At 49.7% G+C, this 18,458-nt stretch overlaps 1 protein-coding gene across 1 annotated transcript in view; it reads right to left on the bottom strand.

Moving 5' to 3' along the window:
• CACNA1A (calcium voltage-gated channel subunit alpha1 A) overlaps positions 1 to 18,458 on the bottom strand; it is a 191,293-nt gene that overhangs the window by 36,609 nt on the left and 136,226 nt on the right. The window contains 8 exon segments of the mRNA XM_038771461.1: positions 4,540 to 4,545; positions 6,779 to 6,862; positions 7,870 to 7,980; positions 8,193 to 8,357; positions 11,224 to 11,425; positions 14,351 to 14,491; positions 15,322 to 15,482; positions 18,131 to 18,230. Of these exon segments, the coding sequence (XP_038627389.1) occupies positions 4,540 to 4,545; positions 6,779 to 6,862; positions 7,870 to 7,980; positions 8,193 to 8,357; positions 11,224 to 11,425; positions 14,351 to 14,491; positions 15,322 to 15,482; positions 18,131 to 18,230 (970 nt within the window).

The raw sequence follows: 18,458 nt of genomic DNA, 5'->3' as shown, positions 1-18,458 counted from the left end.
TCCTCCTCCCCTGCCAAAGGCCAGGCTGAGGGACTAACTCGGGGCAGGGAGGGGAGGGAGAAGCCAGAGGAAGGATTGGAATAGAGTCCCGTGGGGGCAGCGAATGGCAAGCCATTCGGTTGCAAGAGCCCCAGAAAGCAAGATAAGCCCTTCTCGGGAGGGAGGGGGGCACTGGGCATTCACAGTTCCTCTGCTGGCTTCTCTTGGCAAATCAGCAGCCTCGGGGCCACCATGGCTCATCAGCCACAGGGCAAGGGGAGGAACCCAAAAAATCAGGGCTCCAACACTCATCAGGTCGGACCCAAACTGAATCCCTCCCAGGCTTTCAGTGGCCTTCCCAGCCCTGATGCGGCAATGTTTCCAACAGAGGAGAAGGAGGAAGCATCAGCTTTCTGAGCCGGGCAGCTATCGACCCAACTGGAGGGAGGTTCAGCTGATGCCACATCTTAGGGAAGCTGGGCCAAAAAAGGACGATGGCTGGCTATGAAGGTTAAGTTGGGCAAACCTTCATCTTCTTTTGCTTCAGCCCTGGCAGCTTTTGAGGATGGGAAGGTCTGGGGGTGGCTTGCAAGAGACTGTGGGACGAGCTAGGGGCAGGAGAATATCACAGCTCAGTGGGGCTGGCACAGCCTTAAAAATAAGGCTATGCCGCTTACTGGCCCACAAGCGTTTCTCTCACCAGTCTGGCCTTCCCTTGGAAATAAAACCAACCAAACAAAAAGGCTTGCTTATTGATCACAAGGTTGGGCCAGAGAAACCTCCAGGCCCGTGTAGTCGCAGGGGCTTTATGCCTTCAATAAAGGGCATCGCTAGGGTCAAGCTCCTTCACTGGGAGTTAACAAGAGGGGCACGAGCCACCAATTGATCATTCCCCTGACTCCTCGCCCATCACCCCTGCCACGCACAGGCTCTGCCATCGGCGAACAGCCAACAGGGAAGCCGTATACCATCCAACGCAAACCACAGCTCTTCTGCTCAATGCACATCATCCAGCATCCTGAACTCTTTACACGACACACACTCTGACTGTCGTGCGAGGGCACAACACACACCAACGTGACCCCAGTCTACTGGACACAAGGCACACTACATGGCCCTCATCTAAGATGAAATAAGAAGTCACACTCCAGGCGACTCGTGCAACCACAGGACACAAACCACACGACCTATCGGCATTGCACGACACACACCATGCAACTACCGTGAAACTTGATGAGTACAGGGCTGCTAATGCCAATACAGTCAGCACACCACTAACTGAACCCAGGAGGGACTGAAAGTAAGCTCCGGCCTGAGCCGTTTTCTCTGAACTCCTGCAAAGATGTGGACCAGTTGCCCCATTTGCCCTCCAGCTCCCCATTGAGGAGCTCCTGTCCTGTTTATCCCATAAGTGCAAGCCATCCCTTCCATGGGTGGAGCATAACCTATGGACTCCACTCGAGCATGCATGAGCGGAGGCTGCAGAAAAGTTCAGGGCAGTGGCGTGGATTCATCAGTCAGCCGCGATGACTGAAAAATCAAGGAGCAGTCCCCGAGGTGAGACGCATGCAGAAAGAACACCACCCACCTCTGCGCAGAGCAAGAGAGAATTACACACACAGGGAAAGTAGGGAGGGGGGAGGGAGAGAAAGAGAGAGAAAGAGAGAGAGAGAGAGAGAGAGAGAGAGAGAGAGAGAGAGAGAGAGAGAGAGAGAGAGAGAGAGAGAGAAAGCGCACACAAGCCAGAAAGTGCATGGTAGGGAGGGAGAAGCATGGAGGAGAGGGATGGGGGAAGAGCAGGTACCACCCCTCACTCATCCCATATCCTCTCTTTCCGGAAAAGGGGGGCCCACAGGCCCTTAAAATACCCTCAAGTCTTCTGGTAACCCTCCTCCTCCTCACATCCTCTCATCTGCCAAGCCAGGACCCAGCTTAGGACCAGCACAACCAGGCAGACAGTCCCAAATCTTCTTGCCCCCATTCTTTGGCCGGAAAGCTCAGGCTAGCGGGGCCTGGGTGGTTTAGGATTTAGGAGCAAGCAGCAGAAGGAACGTTTCCCCTCAGTTGCTTCTTCAAATCTGGCCACATGCTTTCTAGTCCCAGTATGGACAGAACAGGACCTGCTTCAATACCACGAGAGCAGTAACTCACACGTTATTTCCTGGCCAACCAGAAGCAGCATGGCTCATTGGAAAAAGCATGGGCTTTGTAGTCAGAGGTCATGGGTTCAAATCCCAGCTCCACCAATTGTCAGCTGCGTGACTTTGGGCAAGTCACTTAACTTCTCTGTGCCTCAGTTACTTCATCTGTAAAATGGGGATTAAGACTGTGAGCCTCCTGTGGGACAACCTGATCACCTTGTAATCTCCCCAGCACTTAGAACAGTGCTTTGCATATAGTAAGCACTTAATAAATGCTATCATTATTATTATTATTAAGGGGGAAGCTCTGGGAATCTTGCCAGACTGTCCAACCGGAGCCACCGGGCCCGGACTTTGCAGATCCCACAGGTTAGGATCATCCTCTAGGATTAGGGGTGCTTATCTGGCTGTGGAGAGGCCGCGGCCTTGTCCCTTCTGTGCTCACACTGAGGCAGGAGGTTGGGAGTCGGTGCCCTTTTCCCAGGTTGGGCTCTGTGTTCTAACATTACTAATACTAATAGTGGTATTTGTTAAGCGCTTACTCTGTGCCAAGCTCTGTACTAAGGGCTGGGGTAGATACAAGATCAGCAGGTCCCATATGGGGCGCCCAGTTTAAGAAGGAGGGAGAACAGGGATTGAGTACCCATTTTGCAGATGAGGGAACAGAGGCACAGAGACGTTAAGCCACTTGCTCAAGGTCACACAGCACGTAAGTAAGCAGCGGAGCTGGAATTAGGACCCAGGTCCTCTGACTCCCGGGACTGACGGTGTGCAAAGTGGCCTCAGTCCCTCCAGCCAGCCCGCTCCTCTGACTCCCAGCCCCACAGTCCCGCCAGTTAGCCGTGCAGCCATGTCCCGAGGACCAATCTGACCCAGTTCCTGGGTGCCGGTTCCCGAGAGGAGCCAGGCAGCGTTGGGGACTGCCAGGAGCCCCAGGGGTCGACGGGATCACTACCGGGAGGCCTCCTCAAAGGGTGATACAAGCTCCGGCAGACCCAGTTCACCTGTGTTCCCCCCACACCAAATGAACTTCCTGAACTTTAGAAGTCGGTCCCTCCCAGGAAGGACCTAGAAAATTTTAGTAGCAATAAGCTCGAGGGTCAAGGAGGCAGAGACGGGCGGGTGCCCCAACAATGCGGGGAGAACCCCTAGAGTAGACACAAACGTGGGGGCACTTTAAAGAGTGGGGCAGGGGAGAGGGAGGAAGCGAAGGCAGCGTGGACTTAAGGAGAAGGGAGCGTGCGCAGGCATCAGAAAAGGCAGGTGCTTTGAAGTGGTGGACAAAAACCAAGTGAGCACGAGGCACGCGAGAGAGGGGGGGAAAAAAGGAGAAATACAGAGGGCGTGTGCATGTGTGACCTGGGTGTGCTCACAGAGGCAGTGTACGAGTGTCGGTAGGGGGAAAGCACGTAGGTGGAAAAAGCAGCTGTGTGTGCACATGGGTTACCTTCCCTGACCCCGTCCCCACCCCTTTTCTGTTCTGGCAGGCAGAGGATAATCAGGGAGCCCCCTCTGCTCCTCCTCGACGCTGCCAACTGCTGCCCAGCATGACACAGGATCTGGCCTTCCGCATCCAACAGGCCTCAGTCCCCCATTCCCAGGCCCTGCCAGGGAGACTCAGATTGGAGACAGCACTGAAGTCTTTTTATCTCCAGCTGGCAAAAGGTAAAGCGATCCCATTCCCCGCGACCCGATCACGGCTACAACCGTTAGGTGACGAGAGGGTGCAAGGAATATGTGGGGGAGATGTGTCGAGGTAAGTGCTAGAGGAGAGAGATCGAGTCTATGGATGATGGGAGAACATGTATTTTTGTGCAGCTGCAGCGGGTGTAAGGAAGGCAAAGCGTGATGTGACCACGTGGTGAGGGTGTGTGTGAGTATGGTGGCCTCGCCTAAAGAAGCAAAAATCTTCAATTTTGCTGTCTTCTCCTGCATCTTTTTGAATAAAATAATTACATTACATGGAGAGTGAGTGAGGCCCCTACAGCTTAATGAGTGAACAGTTTTCAAAAATGGATGTGAGATTGTGACACTTTTTTGTTTTAAAGGAATAAAAAAAAATCCCAATGAAATAAAAAGCAGTGGGGAAGAAGGGGGGGAGGTGAGGGAGAGGAAGGGTAGAGAGAGAAAGTGAGCCAGAGAGAGAGGGAGAGAGTGCTAGAGAGAGAGAAAGAGTGAAGCACACCTACACACACAGAAAGGAAAAATATGGAAAGGGAGAAAGAGGGAGGGAGTAGCAGGAGGGAGAATTAATGGACATGGGTGGAAGAGAGGGAGGGGGGAGAGGGAGGAAGACAGAGAGAGAGGTCTTCAGGCAGTTTCCAGTTAGAAAGCTCAGAACATGGCATGCAATGCAGAAACGAGAAGATGCTTTTAGTTAATGTAAGGCATTTAGGCTTCAGAAAGAAGTAAAACCAACCGGATCCTAGATGTAGATGTTGAAGATGAATGGGGGGATGGGGGAAGTGGGTGGGGGCATTGGGGAGATTTTAATCAGAGTTTTAGGTTGATTTTTCAACCAGTGTAAGAAGGAGTAATGATTTTTTTTAAAGGGGGCAGGATGGTGAATTTTGGGAAATATTGGTGTATGGACACACAGACCAGTTCATGGATGGACACATGAGTTTCATAGTGCATTTTGATTGGATGAGTTTTTCAGACGGCGTTGTGCCAATATACAGTATAAAGAGCGAGCATGAAAAGAGACAAGACAAGAAACACAATCATTATATATCGCACACAGGGAAAATTAAAAAAAATCCACTGTCAGTGAAGGCATTTCATTGTCTTCATCATCAACAATATATCCTGCCGACAGCTCACTCTGTTTCTTGCTGGTCAGGAGGAGAGGGGGTGCACACTGTAATTCCATAGATCCCCTTCTGGTCATGGGACCCTTAGAGCAACTCCAACCACAGGGGCCTGAATTGGGTCCCCCCCCCCCCCCCCCCGCCCCCTACTCATTCCAGACTTTGGGTGGGGACGGACAGACACGGACGGACACGGAGCAGGAATCCCATCAAAAGACAGGAGTCCATTCTTCCTCATTCACCCTAGGCAGACAGAATCCTGGCATTTCCACCTGCATCTCTCCCCTTCCCCTCCAGGCTTTCAGCTCCACTGGTTTCCCTGGGAGAATGATGGGCTGAAATCACCCTTTGGGACGGGGGGGGGGGTCCTGATTCCAGGCTGAGATTTGCAAACCCAGTCCCACACAGAGTGGCCGAAAGGAAAGGCAGTGTGCATACACTCTCCTTTTCTCTCCTCAGGAGGAAATGCAACCTTTTGGTACTTTGCTTTCTCTTAGGTACTTATTATTATCATTAACAATAGATGATAGTAGTAATAATGACAACCATAACAATGATGATAATAATAATAATGATAATAATAACGTCAGTGGATTCCCCCATGCACCCACCCCCACTCCCCATCCCCGAAAAAAACTTGAAATAAAGAACCGGTCCTTTTGGCTGAACTGGGCTCTGGACAGACTCACAGAGGCCATTCCAAACCGCAACTATTTCCAAAGAGACGGAGCCTCCGGATCAAGAAGCTTTCCTCTGCTGCAGCATGGCACCTCCCTCACCCCCACCCCGAGCCTCCCCTGTCCTGGCACCATATTTTGGACACTGGGACAAAGCACTTAGCCTACCCTTAGTTCATTAGCAAGGCCGAGTCCTTCCATTTCAGCTGGGGTAGCAGTTCTTTCCACTGGCAGAGGAGAGGAGCGCAACTGGGGTGTTGTCTGGGCATTAATAAAAAAGGATCCCTCCTCTTCTTGATTTCGAAGCAGAATCTCATGGTCTCAGGACAACATATGTGGTGCAATGCCCTATTCCTCTCCTTTTTGTGCCTTCTTCAGTGAGAATGCGGTGTCTCATTCATGGACACTTAAATGAGAGTCTCTAACCCTTTCTGAGCATAGGTGGTTTCCTATGATCTCAGTTGTGGTTCTTCTTTGGCCTGACTTTTCTGAGGGCACCACTCCACTTCCTCAAGTGGGGCTCAGTTGCTTGGGTCATTGGTGAACAGCAAAGGAAAAGGGAAAGATCTTCCGGAGAGAGCCGGAAGCGTGAGGGCCGGAGTTGGGAGGTGGCATGCATCTGAATGAAGTCCCTGATTGACCAGGAGAATTTCCCTAACCGGAAATTTCTCTCAGCCATCAGCGTGACTGTCGATGAGTTAAGCTTCAGTCCAGGGGCCCCCTGAACAGTGAGTGGCCATGTTCGTCCAGGGGCAGAGGGGCATGGGACGGTATGTGGTCGAGATGGAAAAAATCTCGTGTTGTCTACTTGGATACTCAAGCACGACACTTTGGCAGGGTTAAGAAAGCCAAGGAGGTCAATTTCCTTTTCCTTTCAGATGGTCCGTTAAGTGCTCCCATCTGGCCTGGGACAGCCTTGGAAATGGGGACACCACCCTTTCCTATCCCACTTAAATCTCGCTCCCGAAGGGATAGAGAGATGGGTTCCTATCCCGTCTCTTTCCCCATTGCTACCACTCATAGCTCAAAGGGCTCAACGCCTGCCCCTGCCAAATTGCTGGGTTTTTCTAACGCTCAATGTTTCATGCTCCCACACCACCATTGGTGGTGGTTAGTGTTGATGCCTGGTACCTCATGAAAACAGCAAAGAGAGGATTGGTGTTGAACTTACCCCAAACTCTGTTACTAAGATGTCTGTGATGCTGCCCAGAACTGTCACAAAATCAAAGATATTCCAGGCATCACGGAAATAATTCTATAAAGAAAAAACAAAAGACAAAGGAACAACAAAAAGAAGAACAGCAACACAACTAGCCAACATTCAAACGACATTCATGACGAAAGCAACAGGAACAAGAACAAGAAAACTATTCCCTGGCTCTTGGGTCAGTGTCTGTTCTGGAGTTTCCTGTGTCATGTGTCCCCCAGGTTTAGGGACAGTCTTGGGGGGAAAGGCTTAGGCTAAGAGGCACCCCTCACCTCAGGAAAAGCTGTCAGGTGATCTCCAACTCTAAGTTGGTTTTTTTTTTTAATGGTATTTGTTAAGCACTTACTATGTTTCAACCACCGTTCTAAGCACTGGGGAAGATACAAGTTAATCAGGTCTTACCCAGTCCCTGTCCCACACAGGGCTCTCAGTCTAAGCCACTGCCAGAGAGGAGCTGAACGGTTTCTCAGAACCCATCACATCCAACAAGTGCAGCAGTTCGGCTGGGAATTTTACCCCTGATCTCCAAGGACTGCTGAGGACCCAAAAGGAAATGCCAGGTAGCATCCTCAAAGTGGGAGGGGTGAGAAGGGAAGGCAAGAGGGCACAAGCCTGCAAATTTGAGACCTCAAACAGGCAAAGGGAGGAGAATGGGAGAGGCTACCTTTCCTCTCAGAAGACCCTTCTGTCTGCACGGTGTTCCAGCCGAACACCTATGTGGGATTTAAGTCAGGTTTTAGTTAACACCCCTTAGGATTCCTTCTCTCAGAGGAGAAACGGGCCTCCCACGTTGTCAGAGAATCACCTTTGGCCTGCGCGAAAACTCGGACCAGACCATTTGGGGCCAGGAGCCCCTGAATACTGCTACCGTGTTTCCTTGGGACTGGGTCTGGAAACCTGTATTTCTGGCAGATGGACCCAGAAGCTGATGTGCCAAGCGTGAATTCCCGTCCAGCCCTCTGTGTTGTATTCCCCCAGGCTGCAGCCTGGGTTCACAGGTCCTTGGTTTTGTGCCCACCCAGGAGCTTCATCAGGTATTCCTCCGGAAGACTTACCAGGATTCCAAAAGCCATGATTTTGAGGAGGCACTCCAAAGAAAACAAAGAGGTGAAGACGATGTTGAACATCCGTAGCACGTTTTCGTAAGTGGTGGTGGCCCCGTAAAACTGAGGAGGGAAAGGGAAACAGGTCAGCTCAGGAAATGGTTCTTCAGCTCCAACCTGCTAGGGAGCCCAAGGGGCTGGGAAGACATACACGATCCAGGGCCACCCTAGATCCCCCAGCCAGAGAACGGCCCCCCACGAGGACCTCGACTCTGAGCCTAGCACAATTCCCTGCATTCAGAAAGTCTGGGGCGCTTCGAGGGAGGGGGACTCACCTTCATCATTAACACAATGGTGTTGAGAGCTATCATAGCCATGATGGTGTACTCGAAAGGTGGGGACACCACAAACTGCCACATTCGATACTGAAAACTCTGCTTGTTCTGGGGCATGTGTCGCGTCAGAGGCTTGGCACTGATAGCAAAATCAATGCATGCTCTCTGTGAAGGGAAAGAGGAGAAAGACTTGAAGAGGACAAGGGGCAAAAGGGGAAAAGCGGGGTGGGCTGGGGCCCAATTTCCTCCGTGGCAAGTCTTGAGACCTGAAACCATGTCATGTTTCCTTCTTCCTTTCCAAACTCTTACTGCCACCCACTCTGTGTTTCAGCTCTTTTATCTGATTTCCTGGACTCCGCAAGCTCAGTGATATTGTACTTTCACCTGGGTGGTTCGTGGGACAGAGCCAAGTGTGATATTACCTTGCAAACCTGATTAATTTCACTGGCCTGGGGCGGGGGGAGAAAAAAATTCTCAGTTTCTCTCCTGAACATCATTCTGTATTAGCAAGCAACTAGGAGAGGGCTCTGTACCCACGAGATGCTCAATAAATGCTGGGGATGATGATAATGATGATTATAGCCAGAGGCAGATACTGAAGGAGCAACTGCATGATTATTACTTTGTTATGATTATTAAAATAATAATAGTACCATTTCTGCTTTCTATGGTGCCTGTCTTCTAAGAACCTGGTTTGCCTTCACAGCATTTCAGGGAACTAGTTCTCAGTCCTGCTAGGGGAAGGGAGGACTAGCGGGTTAAATGACTTGTTTCGGGGCACCAGAGTGAGTTGGTGATATCAGGACTTAATGATGATAATAATAATAATAACAACTGTGGTGTTTGTTAAGTGCTTACTATGTGCCAGGCATTGTACTAAGCGCTGGGGTGGATAGAAACAAATCAGGTTGGACACAGTCTATCCCACATGGGGCTCACAGTCTTAATCCCCATTTTGCAGATGAAGTAACTGCGGCATAGAGAAGTGAAGTGAATTGCCCAAGGTCACACAGAAGACAAGTAGCAGTGCGGGGATTAGAACCCAGATCCTTCTGAATCCCAGGCCCGTTACTCTATCCACTTAGTCAAGCCAAGGACTGTTTATTTGGGATGATGATGATGATGTGCCAAGAACTGTACTAAGCAGTACAGAGGGGTAGGTACAAGATCATCCAACCCCATTTTACAGATGAGTAAACTGAGGCACAGAGAAATTTGGAGAGCAGCCTGGCCTAGAGGATAAAGCACGGGCCTAGGAGTCAGAGGGCTTGGGTTCTAATCCTGGCTCCACCACTTGTCTGCTGTGTGACCTTGGGCAAGTCATTTCACTTCTCTGTGCATCAGTTACCTCATCTGTTAAATGGAGATTAAGACTGTGAGCCCCATGTGAGACATGGACAATGCCCAGTCTGATTAGCTCGTTATCTACCTCAGCACGTAGTTCAGTGCCTGGCACATAGTAAGTGCTTGACAAATACCATAAAAAAACGTTAGGGGACTTGACTGAGGTCACTCAGCAGGCCAGGTGTGGAGCTGGGATTAGAGCCCAAGCCCTCTGACTTTCAGGCTCGTGCTCTTTCCACTAGGCCACACTGCTTTTCTAGTCCCCTCGCTTTTGATTCTGGAAATCCTGTAAGTGCTTCCATTGTCTATGCCCGGCCCACAATTCATTTCTCTCTTCTCTCGCTGATGAATCAATCAGTAGCATTTAGTGAGCGCCTACTCTGAGACAGTGAACGCCCTGTGGGATAGGAACAGTACTGGAATCTGCTAATTTTTATATTCACTTAGTGCTGTGTAAAGGGCTCAGCTCAAAGCGTGAACCCTATAAATAATAGTAATAATTGTAGCTTTTGTTAAACGCTTGCTAGGTGCCAGGCACTGTACTAAGCGCTGGGGTGGATACGAGCAAATCGAGTTGGACACAGTCCCTGTCTCATGAGGGGCTCACAGTCTCGATCCCCATTTTAGAGATGAGGTAACTGAGACCCAGAGAAGTAAAATGACTTGCTCAAGGTCACCCAGCAGACAAGTGGTTGAGCCGGGATTAGAACCCACGACCTTTTGACTCCCAAGCCCGGGCTCTATCTACTGCGCCACGCTGCTTCTCATAAACACCTATTACTAGTACTACATCCAGTGCTTCTAGTACAGTACTTTTTCCACTAGACTAACCTAGACTAGATTGCCTCCAGGAGTTGGGCAGGGGGGTGTCACCACTCTGGCAGATCTTGCCTCAGAAAACACTGTTTAATATAATCAACCAAACAATGCTATTTAGTATTTACAGTATGCAGAGCACCGTACGAAGCAATTGGAAAGTACAATATAACAGAATCGGTGGACACCACCCCTGCCCGCAAGGAGTTTACAGTCTACGGGGGGAGACAGATATTGAAATAGATTATGGATAGGGGAAATATTAGAGTACAAGGATATTTACGTACATGCTGTGGGGCTGGGGTGAGCATCAAAGTGCTTGGGGCGGGGGGCACACAAGCCAAGTGCAGAGGGGTGATGCAGAGGGGAGGGCGGATAGGGCAAATGGGGCTTTTGTCAGGTCAGACCTCTTGGAGATGAGATTTTAGGAGGGCTTTGAAGGTGGGGAAATAATAATAATAATAATGATTGTATTTGTTCAGCGCTTACTACGTGCCAGGCACTGTACTAAGTGCTGGGGTGGATACAAGCAAACAGAGTTGGACACAGTCCCTGTGCCAAGTGAGGTTCACAGTCTCAATCCCCATTTTACAGATGAGGTAGCTGAGGCACACAGAGAAGTGAAATGCCTTGCCCAGGGTCACACAGCAGACGGGTGGTGGAGCCGGGATAAGAACCCAAGACCTTCTGACTCCCAGGCCCGTGCTCTATCCCCTATGCCATACTGCTTGTGGTGGTCTGTCAGAAATGAAGGGAACTGGTGTTCCAGGCCAGAGGGAGGACATGGGCAAGGGACTCTTGCGGGATGCAGAGAAGGGGATTTTTTTTCCCCCTGGTTCCCAATTGAGAAAGTAAAGCTAAGAACCGGTACCTCATTCTTTTCCAGGCTGTATTCCTCCATCATCTTATCTCCTTGCTCCTGGAAGGTGATGATGATCAAGGCCACAAAAATGTTCACAAAGAAGAATGGGAACACCACAAAGTAGACCACATAGAAGATGGACATCTCCATGCGGTATCCAGGGCTGGGACCTTGGTTTTCAAAAGTAGCATCCACTGAGTGCTTGAGGACCCTGCAGCAGTAAGGGATGATGGGAAGGAGAGAAGGCAAGAGAAAGAGAGAGCGTGCGAGAGAGGGAAGGGAAGAAAAGGAAGAAAAAAAGACCGTTAGTGTGAAATAAAAACCACCCCACCGAGCCCGTTAGAACATTTTGGGGCTCCTGGTGTCCTCCTGTCAGTACTTTGAGATATCGTCTATGGCTTGGCCCAGGAAAGGGTCGGGGAGGGTTACAGGGGGAAACATGGCTAATCTGGAAAAGTGTGACTTTCCATATATTTTAATTTTATTTCTCTCTCCCCCTCTGACTCTGCAACCAGCACTGCCATTACTGAAGCGTTTTCTAATTGTCTGTACTTTGTACATCATTTGAGTCACATTCAACTGTGCTGTACACACTAGACTCAGGAAACAGAAGGGCAGCAGAACAGGGAAATAATAAAAATAATAATTGTGGTATTTGTTAAGCACTTACTATGTGCCAGGCTCTGCCAAACAAATGGGGTCGGACGTAGTCCCTGTCCTATCAGGGTCTCACAGTCTCAATTCCCATTTTACAGCTGAGGTAACTGAGGCACAGAGAAGTGAAGTGACTTGCCCAAGGTCACACAGAAGACAGGTGGCAGAGCCAGAATTAGAACCCATGACCGAGAGTTCTAGACATGTGTCCTTCCACTGGCCTGACCCAGAAAAGGGAGCTTTTGGGGAAGCAGAATTCCCCCTTTCCTGACTCCTTGGGTGGTGTGATGAACAGCCTAGACTTTTATCTTTTTTAGGTCTTTAACTTTGTCTCTCCTTCGCTTCCAAATCGAACCTAGTCTGATAAGGGTGTTGGGTGATGATGAGAACAGTTACCGCCCAGAAAGGATGGCATCATTTGTGGCACCTGGGCTGGCTAGGCGTGGAGTCAATTTCACAGCCCGAGGTGAGGTTGGACAGTTCGATGAAGGCTGTCACAAAGACAGGTGCTAAGATGCACCATATTTTGGAGAGGTTGTTCCTCATCAGCTCATTTACTGTTGTTGAGTGGCTTGACAGACAATTGCTGGGACCAAGCCTTCCAAGTCTGCCCAGGGGCAAGAGTGGCTGTCTGGTGATGCTGTTTTGCCCCTGAGAGAACTGCCCTTGCCCACATATGCCCCTGGTGTCTTCCAGTTTGGGTCTGTCTAGTTGAGAGGATGTTAACTGACCGACTATTTTTGTTGTTTCTCGTTTCCAGGTTTGGCAAGAAAGGAGAAAAGACCCTCCCAACTGTTACTAAGCTGGTCTGAGTCTCATGCTCAGTGACTGTTTCCCAAATGGGCGAGGGCCCAGTGGAGATCTCAGAGACAGTCTGCTCCGCAACCACTGGCTGAATCAGTTGTCTGTGCCAGCCGGGCACAGAGAGTGTGGATGGCTCAGTGCAAACCACCACCGCTACTGTCCAAACAACTCGACTGCGTGACCCATTGGTGGCAGGATGTGCCTTTATGCTCTGAACCGAAGACTGAGCTCCTTGTCTTCCCTCCCAAACCTTGTCCTCTCCCTAACTTTCCCATCTCTGTTGACGGCACTACCATCCTTCCCGTCTCACAAGCCCGCAACCTCGGTGTCATCCTCGACTCCGCTCTCTCATTCACCCCTCACATCCAAGCCGTCACCAAAACCTGCCGGTCTCAGCTCCGCAACATTGCCAAGATCCGCCCTTTCCTCTCCATCCAAACTGCTACCCTGCTCATTCAAGCTCTCATCCTATCCCGTCTGGACTACTGCACTAGCCTTCTCTCTGATCTCCCATCCTCGTGTCTCTCTCCACTTCAATCCATACTTCATGCTGCTGCCCGGATTATCTTTGTCCAGAAACGCTCTGGACATATTACTCCCCTCCTCAAAAACCTCCAATGGCTACCGATCAATCTGCGCATCAAGCAGAAACTCCTCACCCTGGGCTTCAAGGCTCTCCATCACCTCGCCCCCTCCTACCTCACCTCCCTTCTCTCCTTCTACTGCCCAGCCCGCACCCTCCGCTCCTCCACCACTAATCTCCTCACTGTACCTCGCTCTCGCCTGTCCCGCCATCGACCCCCGGCCCACGTCATCCCCCGGGCCTGGAATGCCCTCCCTCTGCCCATCCGCCAAGCTAGCTCTCTTCCTCCCTTCAAGGCCCTGCTGAGAGCTCACCTCCTCCAGGAGGCCTTCCCAGACTGAGCCCCTTCTTTCCTCTCCCCTCGTCCCCCTCTCCATCCCCCCGTCTTACCTCCTTCCCTTCCCCACAGCACCTGTATATATGTATATATGGTTGTACATATTTATTACTCTATTTATTTATTTATTTATTTTACTTGTACATTTCTATCCTACTTATTTTATTTTGTTGGTATGTTTGGTTCTGTTCTCTGTCTCCCCCTTTTAGACTGTGAGCCCACTGTTGGGTAGGGACTGTCTCTATGTGATGCCAATTTGTACTTCCCAAGCGCTTAGTACAGTGCTCTGCACATAGTAAGCGCTCAATAAATACGATTGATTGATTGATTGATTGATTGAACCACGGGTGTCTGAGCAGCGCTCAACTGAATAGCCAAGGGCCAATAAAGGGTGCCCGACTGGATTTCCATGGGCACAGGGAGCAACTGTGCAAGGAATCTGAGTGTGACACTCATATCTAGATACAATTTCACAGTCAGCCATGTACTCTTCAAACCACAAGGCAACTCTTATGTACTCCCAACCCCAGTTTACTCCCAACCCCAGTTCCCTAAAGACGTTGCATTTGCAAATGTGACCAAATGGTGTTACTTGGAAGAACGTTGGTCTGACACTAATTTCAATGTTTGCAGAGAGTAGTACATTACACTAAATTCCTGCCATATCATATCATAGCGGAATATCAGTATACGTGTTCTGAGATGACTGGCAAATACAACAGTGACCAATGCCCAATGTCAATTCCCTATCCCCTTACTGTGGCCAGCCTTCTCCTGTGGACACAGTAAAAAGGGTCAGTAAAGCCCACAGGACATTGTCGTAATGGAACTCATATTTCTTCCACTCCCGCTTCTGGGCCTTCACCTCGTTGTCTTTCTCATACACAAGATACTCGCCCCTGTGAATAAGAGATGGGATGTAGTTAACAAGGAAGAGGAAACACTCTGAAATGCTCACCCTCGCTAGCCACTCATAGCACTTACGGGAATTAGCGGGTCTAACTGGCCTGACTTCATAACAGGACAACTTCACATTTCTCAGGGGGGTGTTGGTGGGGGGGAGGGAGGCAAGGCTTGCACAATGCTCCATTTACAAGGCAGAAATCTCACCGTTCGTCCTGAAGGGCCGACTGCAAACATCACATTGGGCTGGCCACACTTTCCCAGTTTAGGAAACCCAGCTCTAGGGTTCTGCTACAAATCTCCCAAGGCATTTAACAGTCTTGCCCTGATCCACCAACACCTCACTTGGTGCCGCTAACACTCTTCCCACTTCACAGATGGGAAAAGGGAGGCACACTGTGGGCTTGCACCAAGCCCCCTAGGAGCCTGTAATAATAATAATGATGATAATGGTAATTGTTAAGTGCTTACTGTGTGCCAAGCACTGTTCTAAGCACTGGGGTATATACAAGTTAATCAGGCTGGATACAGTCCCTGTCCCATGTGGGGTTCACAGTCTTAATCCCCATTTTCCAGATGAGGTAACTGAGGCCCAGAGAAATGAAGTGACTTGCCCAAGGTCACACAGCAGACATGTGGCGGAGCTGATACTAGAACCCAGGCCCTTCTGACTCCCAGGGTCACGCTCTATCCACTAAGCCACGCTGTAGCAGAGCTGGGCTAGATCCCCGGGGACTGATTCTCGGGGCATTCTGGCAACCAACAGACGAGTGCATGCTGCCTTTGCATCCCTCCCTCACCCACATCCAGGGGGCACAGCACGTACCTACAGTCCTTCTCAAACTCTTTCGACTCATCTGTACAGAAGAAAAACTTGCCCTTGAAGAGCTGGACGGCCACCACAGCGAAGATGAACATGAAGAGCATGTACACAATGAGGATGTTGAGCACATTTTTGAGGGAATTCACCACACAGTCGAACACAGCCTGGGAAAGAACGTGCAATTCTTGTGAGGGTCTATCACAGGCTGCAGCCCAGGCCCGGCCCCTCACATCCATATATGGACATTTCCAAAAGCCCAAAGAACAAGTAAATGGCTAGCTCTTTCAAGATTCTTCCTGGGGGCGGGGTGGGGGTGGGGGGAAGCTACGTTACAGGATGACATTACAGTGTTCAACATTAGCTCAGCCAACTCATCTGAATCCAAAACTCATCCCCTAAGTTTACCTCAGCCCCTCCTACCCTTCTGTCTCCAGATTCTAGACTGTGAGCCCACTGTTGGGTAGGGACCATCTCCATATGTGGCCAACTTGTACTTCCCAAGCGCTTAGTACAGTGCTCTGCACACAGTAAGCGCTCAATAAATACGATTGAATGAATGAATGAATGATGCAACTGAGTGCATCAATAACACTGAGTGGTATTTTCAATTTTTATTCAAATTCTTTTGCATTCTCAGCCTGAGCTCATTTCCTTCAGGGCGTGAGACTGTAGTTGGGGTTAATTTGTCTGGCTCTACCACCATTTCTCTCTGTTAGATGCCTCTCTAAAGTATTTCACGGTGTTTCATAGTTATTTCTCCCCTTCTAGACTGTAAGCTCCTTGTGGGTAGGGGATGTGTCCACCAACTCGGTTGTACTCTCCCAAGTGCTAAGTATAGTGCTCTGCACAAGACAAGCACTCAATACCACTGACTGATTGATTGATGGATGTCAACTGCTCACTTGATGACATGAGCCAATTCCAGGGGAGGAACTGGGCAAGGGAGCGGGAGCAAGAAAAGTTAAAAAAACAAGCCCAGAGGAAGGAAATGAGGGGCTGGGTGTCAGGGGGTGAATTGCCCCCAACATACAGACTAGGAATAGGGTCAACCTCTGCTCTGCTTTTGGGACAAAAGAAGCCAAGGCTTTGGTCTGGTCGAGGCCTTTATATGGCATGCCTCCAGGGGAAATGGTTAATGGTTTAGTACAGTCCTCTGCACAAACTAAACAGTTAATAAATACTACTACTACTCCTCTAACAGCATTTTGTGGGGGTTGGGTTAAAGTTAGAATAAGTGGCACAACTAGGAGAAGCCTGTGTTCACTGCAGGACCTGATTTCAGATTCCTTTGCATTGAGTTGCAGATGCTGCTTGGAACCTCTATATCAAGTATAAAGTGTTGCCTTGAAAGACCATGTAAATACTAGTGCAAAGGCCCCCCTACTCCCCCACTAACCCTCTGGTGGCAACCACCTCAGCACCCTTTCTTCCATTATGCTTGTCAGTGCTTAGAACAGTGCTTTGCACATAGTAAGCGCTTAATAAATGCCATTATTATTATTATTGTTATTCATTTACTCTGGTGGCTTTTTTTTAATTTAGTGCTCTTAAGCTTGCTTGTTAGAAGCTCCCTGAGGGCTTTACCCTTGACTGCCTTGAACAGTGCTTTGCCTATAGCAGGCGCTCAATAAATTTTGACTAGCAAAAAAGTACTTCCATTGACTGTGACATTTACTCAGAGAGGCAGCTCCATGAAAACACTCTCCGTTTCACAGAGATACACACTCAGACACAGTTAGAGAATGGGTGGGGGGGAGGGAGACTCAATCAATCAATCAATTTAATGGTATTAACTGAGCACTTACTGTATGCACAGCACTGTATTAAACACTTGGGAGAATTCAATTCAACCCATTCCCTGACCACAAGGAGCTTACAGGGTAGAGCAAACTGCACCTGGTTTTGAACAGGGGGGCCTTTCACATGTAAGGCAAACATGATAATCACTATGCTATGGAAACTGCAGAGGGGAGAGGGAAAGAGGCATGAAATACAAGAGGCTCAAGGCAGAGGGGAGAAAGGAGGGGATGGGGGCACAAATGGGAAGAACTGCATAGAAGGGTCCTGGAGGGAGGGAGGGAAGGGAGGGAGGGAGAGAGGAAGAGAGGGGGATAGAGGGGGAGAGAGAGAGAAAGGAGAGAGAGGAGAGAAAGGGGAGGAGACATAGGGGCAAGAGAAAGGAGCAAAGGGAGGAAATGGGGCTGAGAATATGGTTTGGTAAACAGCTAATGGCAGGACAGGAACCAACAACCTCAGCACCACTGCTGCAGCAGGTTCCCTCCTCTTGGAGACAGGCCTGTGGCAAGTAGTCCTGGGCCACTCTATGGTAGGGAGAGACACCCCCAGTCTGCCTACTCACCCATCTCCTGGGAGCTAGTCACGAGCCAATCGGAGCTTGTGATAGGACACTAGACAGCTACACTTTGGCTCACATACACCTGCCTAACCAACTACACGCACCCTATGACATTGATGATTCCATTCGGCACACCAAGGGTTAGCCACCAGAAAGAAGAAACAGTGAGACTTGAGTCCTCCCGGATCGGATCTCTGAAAATCCCTAGCACTTCACTGAGGGTAGCTGCAACCACTGCTTAACTAACACTTTTTCCAGAGCTGACCTGGTATTCGCCGTTTGTTATTGTTGCTTGACTCGTTCTCTGGTCTCTCACGGTTCCAGATTTCCATCGACTGACCTGATTTCTGAACCACTGAAACAGTAACTGAAAACTCCACTGTTCCCTACACATTGGTACCCGAACACTCCTAAGCCTTGACCGTGATCCTGCTGTGAACTTGCTGCCCATCTTACCTTGAGCTTTGGCAATCGCTTGATGGTTTTGAGAGGGCGCAGCACACGGAGTACTCGGAGGGATTTGATAGTGTTAATGTCTTTTCCTTTACTGTTGCCACTGTAGAGGAAAGTTGGGGGGGAGGAAAGGAATGGAGAGAGCAAGAGAGAGAAAACCAGAGAGAGGAGGAGAGAGAGTCAGACTCAGCCCAGCAGTGTCATGTGCAATAAGGTTTCATCTCATGGTCTACAGAGCCCACCCTGGCAAAGTTCAAACCATGCTGATGAGCATGGCAAACTCTTGCCCTCCATATGAATGACGAAAATATGGCCCCTACCAAGCCCGGAG

The sequence above is a fragment of the Tachyglossus aculeatus genome, chromosome X2, assembly GCF_015852505.1.
Source record: "Tachyglossus aculeatus isolate mTacAcu1 chromosome X2, mTacAcu1.pri, whole genome shotgun sequence".
Taxonomy (NCBI): domain Eukaryota; kingdom Metazoa; phylum Chordata; class Mammalia; order Monotremata; family Tachyglossidae; genus Tachyglossus; species Tachyglossus aculeatus.
This window is presented reverse-complemented; position numbering and strand designations above follow the sequence as displayed.